The sequence below is a fragment of the Theobroma umbraticum genome, unplaced genomic scaffold, assembly GCF_002168275.2.
Source record: "Theobroma umbraticum cultivar Fairchild unplaced genomic scaffold, ASM216827v3 scaffold_12.0, whole genome shotgun sequence".
In the NCBI taxonomy this organism is placed as follows: Eukaryota; Viridiplantae; Streptophyta; class Magnoliopsida; order Malvales; family Malvaceae; genus Theobroma; species Theobroma umbraticum.
In genome coordinates, this window is record NW_018397272.1 from 1,778,670 (window position 1) to 1,788,351 (window position 9,682).

At 32.1% G+C, this 9,682-nt stretch overlaps 1 protein-coding gene across 1 annotated transcript; it reads right to left on the reverse strand.

Moving 5' to 3' along the window:
- Positions 1–70: 70 nt before the first annotated feature.
- Positions 71–9,124, reverse strand: LOC110426814 (uncharacterized). Its single transcript, XM_021442117.1, has 3 exons — positions 9,052–9,124; positions 785–1,095; positions 71–589 (listed from the first exon to the last, which is right to left on the reverse strand). Exons 1-3 carry the CDS (start codon positions 9,122–9,124, stop codon positions 71–73), a joined length of 903 nt encoding a protein of 300 aa, XP_021297792.1.
- Between the last annotated feature and the right edge of the window lie 558 nt (positions 9,125–9,682).

The following is a 9,682-nucleotide window of genomic DNA, read 5'->3' on the forward strand; positions in this document are numbered from 1 at the left end:
TTCTTAATAGAATAATACTAAACATACCAAGTTCCTAATAAAGTTGTACTAAAACACATCAATAAATAATTTAAACAATTTCATTATTGGGATTCTCATCTCCAATCAAATGATCAATTCGTCCTTTAGGGTGGGCAAAAAAATCAACAACATCCAAGTGTGCTATATCAACTTGGCTATTATCTTTAACAAAAGTTGTTTCAATGTTTTTTCCTTTATCTTTTAGTGATGCTTGATAAAGTTCAACAAGATGTTTTGGTGTACGACAGGTACGTGACCAATGACCTTTCATGCCACATTGATAACAAGCATTTTCTATTTTCTTTTTACTTTGTCCACCTTTGTCCTTTTCTTGTATCTTTTCACTATTCATCCACTTCTGGTGGGTATTCTTATTATCAGAATAATAATTTATGTAACCACCACGACTGTGGTAATTATGGGGACTTTTTCCACGTCCACAATTACGACCATGATTACGATCACAACCACGGTCAGAATTTCTAAATGATGTCGCATTCACTTCAGGGAATGGAGCAGAACCAATTGGCTGAGATTCACGATTTTTCATCAATAGCTCATTATTTTCCTCAACCATAAGGAAACATGAAATCAGTTCAGAGTATCTTTTAAAGCCTTTTTCACGATATTACTGCTGCAGGAGCACATTTGAGTCGTGAAAAGTAGAGAATATTTTTGTTAATAAATTAGCATCAGTCACCTTTTCTCCTCACAATTTTAGTTTAAAACTGATTCTATATAATGCTAAGTTATACTCACTTACAGTTTTAAAATCTTGCAATCGCAGAATTACTATTTTCTGGTGGTCATATCTTTCCTTTAGACTTTTCCAAAGATCGACAGGATCTTTTATTGTGAGATACTCAATTTTTAATCCTTCATGAAGATGGTGGCGAAGGAAAATCATTGCTTTTACCTTATCCTGATTTGATGCTTCATTTTTTCCTTTGATTGTGTCACCAAGACCCATAGCATCTAAATAGATTTCAGCATCTAGAATCCAAGATAGATAATTCTTGCCAGTAATATCAAGAGCCACAAATTCAAGCTTTGTAAGATTTGACATTGTAATAGCTTAAAAAAAGAACGCAAATGTTAGTATTACACAATATCGTAATTGGCAAGCAAAATAATTAATTGGCTAATGAAAAACACTAAATGAAAATTGATTTATTAGAAATTGATAAAATTTGGGCAAAACAATAAAATGACAATAAAAAAATTTACCTAAAGAAAAATTGAACTTCAACTTTGTGAAGCTTGAGGGTGAGAGATTATAAGATCGTCAACTTTGTGAAGCTTGAGGGTGAAGGTGAGAGATTATAAGATCATCGACTTTGTGAAGCTTGAGGGTGAAGGTGAGAGATTATAGGATTGTCGACTTTGTGAAGCTTGAGGGTGAAGGTGAGGGTGACAGATTGGAGGATTGTACTGATAATGTATTATGAAAATAATAACTTTATGAGAACAAACAAAATAACTTGAAAGAATATTTAAAGAGAAGAAAGAAAGTACTTAAGGGATAGAAGAAATCTTATTGAAGTGTGTGTATACAAATGAACTAAAGGGGCCTATTTATTGGTAAATAACCCCTTTACAAGATGAGGATAACACTTAGAAATTAGATGGATTATATCCTAATCTAATCTGATTTACATCAAATCTAGATATAGATAACATAAATGGATATTCATAAAATATTCATAACAAAATTATATAATTATGTAATTATTATTGTTGATAATTAATAATTAATATTTTTAGTAATTAATGTCATTAAATTTTATAAAACTTTTATAATTTAATATTCTTAATTTATAAAATGTTAATTATATAAATTAATATTGTAGATAACATATTGTAAATTAATTTTGTAAATTTCATACTAATAGCAATAATTAGACAAAAAGCATTTCTTATAAATCGATCAAAATTTGAAGGAAGTAATAGCTATACTAATTAACGTGTTTTTTTTAACATTCTATAATAAACATCATCTGTTTTTTATGGTTATCAAAATGGAACAAGAGAGATCTTGGATTTATTCTCAACTTAATGAATGCGAATTCATTAAAAATGAATTTTTAAAATGACATCAAAGAATTCATTTCTTTAACCTTCAATCAACATATATATGTGAGTTGAAATAATATTATATGCCCTTACTCTCAATGTATGAATAACAAGTTTTCAATTGGTGATGAGGATTAGAAGCACCTTATCCATAGAGGTTTCACTAGTGCATACAGAATATAGGATTCACATAATGAATTATTCCATATCGGACAATTATAGAGAAGTCATGATGATAATGTTGAAGAAATAGTGAATGAAGTTAGAGTTGAAAATCTATATACTTAAATGGTTATGGATGCATTACATCCAGATTTAAATTCAATGTCAAGCATGAAAATGAAAGGGTGGTTCATGAAGAAGATCTTAATTCAAATGTTACAAGCTTCAACTCATTGTTAAATGACGCGAATGCACCATTGTGGTTCGATTACATGAAGCATACAAAACTACCAGTTGTGTCACAACTATTGAATGTCAAGTCAAATTTTAACATGAGCAAGTTTTATTTTAATTGTCTCTTGCATCTAATGAAGGAAATGTTATCATAGTTGACTCCATATGGTTTTTATGATAACAAAATATTTCTTTGTCATTGATGTCTAATATTACTATTTAAGTGTACTAGATAAAGCTCAATTCCTTTAATAAATTTGATGATTAAAGGCAAATCAAGAAGCATGCTCACTTAAAAGATGGGTTAATCAGTTAAAAAAAAGAAAGAAAAAAGGATTTAGCGAAAACAGGACATTATTAACTGATTAACATGAATCCTTAATCAATTAAGGCAAAACTTAGCACTATATAAAAGTAAGACAAAAAAGATTTTTTGTTTGCATTTATTTATTCCACTTAGACTCTCTATTTTTTTCTAATTAAAACGAATGAAATAAGGTTGAAGACATTTTCGTAACATAAGAATCAAAATTGATAATTACAGAAGAAAGATTTGGGGTTTTTTTTTTTCAAATTCAGAATCGAAATCAATTTCAACAAAGGATAAAGAGACAAATCAATTTCAACAAGAAAGATAATTAGAATTGGTTTTAGCCTCCCAAATCGATATCCTCAAAAAATTTTACTCTAAATGCATGTTTTAACCAACTAATCAATCTTTGACATGTGGTGACTAAAAGGGGAAAACAGCCACACCGACAACCAAAAATTCGACATCATCAACTCTAATTGTATATTATAAGCAGCCATTTTCTGATGTCTTTGAACCTTGTTATATGCCACGTATATAGCAAGTGACAATTGGCACTGAGAATAATATTTGTGATATATATATTATGAGATAAAAATTTGTTTAGGTAAAATAGAAGCTTAGGGTCTTGTTTGAGTACAAATAAAAAATAAAAGAAGTTAATTGGGTATGATAAAAATGCATATAACCAAGGTTTTTTTTTTTTGGTTATTTAATACATTTTGTGTCATTCTATGTTATGGTTAAAAAACAGTGTCATGAATATACGTGCAGAAATGGAACGCTTTCATTCCAAAGATGAATGGTACAAATTAGTTGCCTCTTTATCAGCATGTCAAGGAGGAATTTAGGCAGTGTTTAAGGACAGGGGAGATGAATCCTCTGACGAACAGAGCAGAGCAATAGGTTGGGAAAATTGCCACGTAATAGAGAAGTAGGTAAGGTGGCTAAATCAAATAAGAAACGTTTCCCCTGCTCATCACCTCAATTTGCAACCTTTTAACAAGACATGTCACAACTGAAAATGTAACTCTACATCAGCACCCGCCCGCTTGTACAAAAGTATTCTCGCCAATCGTGCTTCAAGTCACATCCATGGTGGAATCAGAAATCATTTGGTGCTTTTTTGGGATCAAAATCAAATCATATCACCCTCAATCTCAAATGTAATTGCTGGCCTTGCTGGGCTAGACCAGAGCTCAACCTGCTTGCCTGCTTCTGCTTGGTTCTTCAGCCCATTGTTCTGATGACTCACTTCAGGCCTAACCAGCTTTGGGTGGCCCAGCAAAATGCTTCTAAGCTGGTGTTTTTTTTTTGTTTATAATTATGGAAAAAATTTAAAACAATTTACACCATTTTAGGTCAAGTTATGCTCAGACAGTTTGCAAATAAACATGTAACAATCTTATAAGGAGGAAGATAGCTGAAATCTTCTGGAAGTTTCATAAAATTGCAGCACTTTGAAGTAAACATTTAGCTTTGATTCATGTCTCTAAAAATTGCATGCTTTCAAAATCCAGAGTGTAAGAAGCCATACAAGTAGAAATAGGACTGTCATACTCATAATTCCATAACTTTTTGTGGCCCAAACAGGGAATGTCAGTTTCATAGTCTTATAAATAATGTTTGTTTTGGTGACAAAAACTTCTAAATAGGAAAAGAAAAGAAAAGAAAAAGCAAGGAAAAGGGTCAACAGCCTAAAGGTTTAAATGGCCCCTCAGTCATGTTATTGAATTACAAAGTTTCCCTACAATTGTAGTGATTGGTTTAACCCCACATTGCAAAGCTCAACCATGGAATTGTTGAATTCTTAAATGATATGATTAGCATCAGACAAAGTCAAGCATCTTGGGACTTCAACTAACCTTTAATTAATGTAAAATAATAGAAAACTATTTTATAGTATATGATGATCTTGTTTTGTTTATCGTCTTGGTTATATCAAAAACTAAACTATCCCATCAAATTATCTTATGATTTTGTCGTCGTTCTCTATAATTTGAGTCTTTATCTAATTAATTAACATGTGTAGTGCCAAACATAGTCATTAGTCAAGCGTCTTAGGACTTGAACTAACCCTTAATTATTTAGTGTCAAACACTAATAAATTAATTACATGGTAAGCCTGTTTCACCTATCATCCTGTTTACATAATAAAGCCTAAACTATCCATTCAAATAAATTATGGAACGCTTTGTTTTTCTCTAATAATTTGACTTCGTGTCCAATGTTTGATATTAATCCATGTGACAATGCTTAAGAAAGTTAAGGGCACTGACAAAACGGGAGAAGTTTTGATGAGCGAAGCTTATTAGCTTAATTCCTAGTAATCAAAAAGTTAATGATAAACTAATTAAGAAGATGCTTGGTGATAAAAAGTCCGATCAAGGTCACAAAGAGGAGGGAGATGGTCGGCTACTCTTTCAGCACATGAATGTACTTGTGTGCATCCTTTGGCCCCCAATGGCTCCAAAGTTAGGGTTAAAAGTTTTATTATCAGCGATATAATAAAAACAAAGCCAACTTGTTTTGGAGCCATAAGGATTTATAAATGAGATGAAGTGGCCTTGGTTGTGTTGTAGGCTCTTTTGGGAACATTAGATCCGTTTTGGTGAGTGGTTTTGGTCCTAGTTTATGTTTTAATAACAATTCGTACTATGTAGGCATGTGATATGCTTCTTCCAAAATAATGTGCTTAGGTTTATCTTCAGATGTTCTTGTGCAGCTTCGGTATGTACATTAACAATCCTTCAATCAGTTCTATCAATCTACAATAATAGGTTTTTTGGATGAAGAAAAGTATTTTATGAGTAAAATTTTTTGTACCAACATCACTGCGCAATAAAAATTAGTAATATCTATGATTAGATTATTAATTAACTGAAGAATTGAATTCAAAATTATGTCTCGTTTCATGCCAATTCTTTTTTTTAAAAGTATTGAATGCATTTAAGTACGAGAATTTTGTTTCAAAATCTGAAAAAAAGGGTAATCTTTTTTTTTTTTTGATCTCATGAAAGAAGGTCAGGTAAGTTTTTAAATGGAACCCTCTTGCCTGATGACTTGGTTTTGATCAAAAGTATTGTGCAAGCCTAACTGGAAGCTGGAGTTGCTGATAGCTGCGAATAGTCTTTCATAATAAAATAGAAAAAGGAATAGAACCAAAGCTTGCAGCAGAAAGAGAAGTGATGGACCACAGTCAGGGTCTAAGCTCGAGGTTCAAAAGTTTATGGACCGCATATGGGAGTTTAGGCTTAATTAGCTATAACTTTGTATAAAATAAGATTGTTGAAAATGGGGTTGTTGAGCAATTCCAACTAATCCATGATCATTCGCTTTATTGTTGATACAGCTTGATATGGAGAAGACCACTTAGCTAAAACTGGCCTACACATCTCACCAGTAAACATGGAATGATTAGTCAGTCTGCTTTTTTTTATCATCTGTTTTTCGGAATACCCTGGAGAGTGCATTCATGTCTCCTTTGAATCAGTCATTACACAAAACATACCATATCTGTTTCTCTCCTTTCCCATTAAAGGAAAACAAAAAGGGCTAAAAGAGGCACAACTAATGCTGGACAATTCTTTTTTGATCTGACCATAACCGTCCTAAAGTTCCATAATAGTGAATCTTTTCTTTACAAAAAAACTTGTCACAGGAAAATAATAGAATCCTCTTTATCTAACCCAACGGATTTGGGTTGTTGTTGATACCCTGCTTAAATGGGGAAAGGAAGAATGAGTTTTCCTAACAAATTGATGCAAGTACAAAAGAGAAATAATGGCAAAATCCTCATGGAAATCGGTTGGAATGAGTCGTCCAACTCACAGACCTGAGAGTGAAATGATGTGCCGAATTATGTTAGCCATGAACATGAGACTTGGGAGGGGAAAATTGCACCTGTAAACTATGCAGAGGAATTTACTTGGGTCCATCTCCAACAGAGAAATAAACCCCCCATGCAGCTGTCATAATCTTAATCGTTCAACCACAAATAGCTTAACCTTTTGGGGCTCTTCTTAGATTACAAGAGCAAATAATGAATAATCATTGAACTACATAATTAGGTGACTTTATGACATATGAAAAGCTTAATTTATGGTAAGTCTCATGAGTGGCTGGCTACTACGCCAGGAATTTGAACAAAGGAATCTAATCTTTGTAACAGGCCTCAGTCCAATGTCTGCAAAGGTCGGCAGGCATCCATGTTGGGCTGTACCAAAAAGTGAACATAGCGGAGTTCCTTATCATATGCATCATTGGGCCTCAATTTACACAGCTACTGAATCCTGCTATAACTTTTGTTAGTATTCCTTGATCTTCAACCCTAAAAAGTAGACGTTTAGGTCTTATCTCAAGTCAACATTTTTAGCGTCACTAAGAGCTACACTCGTAGGCGTATGATTCCAAAGGGTTACTGCTCTTGTGCGTGATCCGGCTTTGTGCAGCCGCCTAATCCGCAAATTGCCCTTTTTGAACTTTCTGCCAAGGCACTTAAGTTACAGATTAAAGCCGAGGCGTGACAGAGCATATGTATGATAAACATCAACGGGGAATGGGGCTAAAAGGCAAAAGAGATCCCCCTACAATGTTATAATATTCCCTCTTTCTTTTAAATTTGCTACTACTAATTATTAGGCATGGCCGCAAAGTAAGAATCTGCTTTCCACCATGTTCTTGCCATAAACTTGGTTTTTAGCTGCCTCCAAGAAGGCTGTACGGGTAAGCTGTTCCCTCCTCGCAAAGGCAGCATGGGTTTTTACCTTCCATTCAAACCTCAAGTATCAGATGAATCCAGCATGCAAGTGAAATGGCTTGTAGATAGAGTTTAGGGCATTTATACTAATTTTAACTCATTTTAATTTGTAACATTCCAAACCTAAAATATCACTTTGATGTTTAATTTAAAAAAAATTGGGATTTAATTGTTTTTAATTAAGGTAGAGATTTCTTTAGAATCTTTAAGGTGCCGTCTTTTCTCTAGGGCATGGACTAATAACGACTAACATTGTAGTCCCTCATTAGGCCCAAAAAGAACATAAGTGCCCATCAGAGCACTGGATCTGAACCCAAAGAATTAGTCATTCAAGGCCCATATTGACATGACAATGGGAATTAGGCAAGTGGGCTCTGAGTTTCCTGTTGGGTTCAAAATCCAGGAAAAACAATAATTAACCCATCGAGACAAATAACAAAAGATCGTTGCCCGTTTCCCAACCCAACAACATATTTTACATGCACAAAGTTAACAAATTTAATGAAAATTAATAAAATTATTTTTATATCAAATAATAATTATTAAAATTAATAATTAGATCAATTAAAAATCAAGTTAATTAAAAATTTTTATGATATTATTATATATGTTAGAATAATATAAATATTTATATTATATATGTGTGTATATATATATATATATATATATATATATTAAAACATCTGTTATAATATGTTTATATTAGTATATATGTTACAACTTATAAATGATTCATATATAAATAAGGTAATTTTGTTAACCAAAAATATTTTTTTGAAATATTTACTTTTGAATTAATTTTAACCAAAAATTTTTATTTAATTCAAAAAATTTAAGATAAAATACCCTTTATCTTTTAAATTTTGATCAAATTTACACCGAAGTCTTTAAGTTTTCAAAATGGACACCTCACCTCAAAAAAATAAATTTTCACTACAACGTAAGTTCAGTCATTAATCAACTATTAGTATTTTTGTCAACTTGTTAACATGACAAGGGTAAAAAGATAATTTTATCCTTAATTAATTTTACAATTACTATTATATAATTTTATTATAATTTTTTATTAATTAAAAAAAAAAAAACCTCGAAGCTTCGTTGGGGAGCCCGACCTAATGCTCCTCAAAGGGAGCCTGATCCGGGCTTCTTAAGTAAGAGTGAACAACTAGTTGATTACAATTGTGCAACCGTTCGGAACCGACGTAGGCAACCACAATTGACTCGATTTTTCAGTGCCAATTGTGGTATCGGTTTTAACTAGTGGATAAGGGAGTTAATACACTTGGTCACTGAGGACACTTACTCCCCACCGAAACTAATCAAAAAATTGAGCCATCAAATGAAATTCCCTTTATACCACCATTAATCCACCTTTTGCTACTTTCCCCTCCTTAATTTTAACATTATCTCTATTAATCAACCCCCTTTGAAACCCTAAAAACCTTTTTCTTTGCCTTGATAAGTTAGTCTTTCCATTGCCGAGCCTTGCTACCATCTCCAATGACTCTCCTACCAATGTCAACACCGTCCTCTTCGTCGGCGTCGTCCTCTTCACCACGGGTCATCTTTTGCTAAGTTGCTATCATCTCATTTTCAAGGTATATTTTTCTCATGTCTTACTGATGCTTGATGCCGAGTTATAGCTTTGGAGTCTTTCTTTGGATTATAGTGCTACTATTTAAATTATAGTGATGGTATTTGTTGCTAAGGTTCAAGGTTGTGAGGTGCAAGTTTGGTTTGATTGTTGTATTTAATTATTTATTGTATTTAATTATTTTCATTTTTCATTTGTACACTTCACATGTTTAATACAAATTAAAATTAGATATTGGGTAAGAATTTTTAATTGAAAAAGCAGTTCAATAAACTCAATTAATTATTTGGTTTTTGAAAAGATTTATTTTTTCTTTTGTTATCAATTTATTGTTCTAATTCAATTTCAAAGTTGCATCTTTCATCAATTTATTGTTCGTTCTTCCTTTCATTATTATCTTTTATCCAAATGAAACAACTTTTACTTCAATGCAAAGTTTTATTTCTAAGTCTCTATATAATTTATAACATACTATCATTGGCCAAATTATTACTTACATTGATTTTTTTTTCCAAGAAATTTTGTTTTA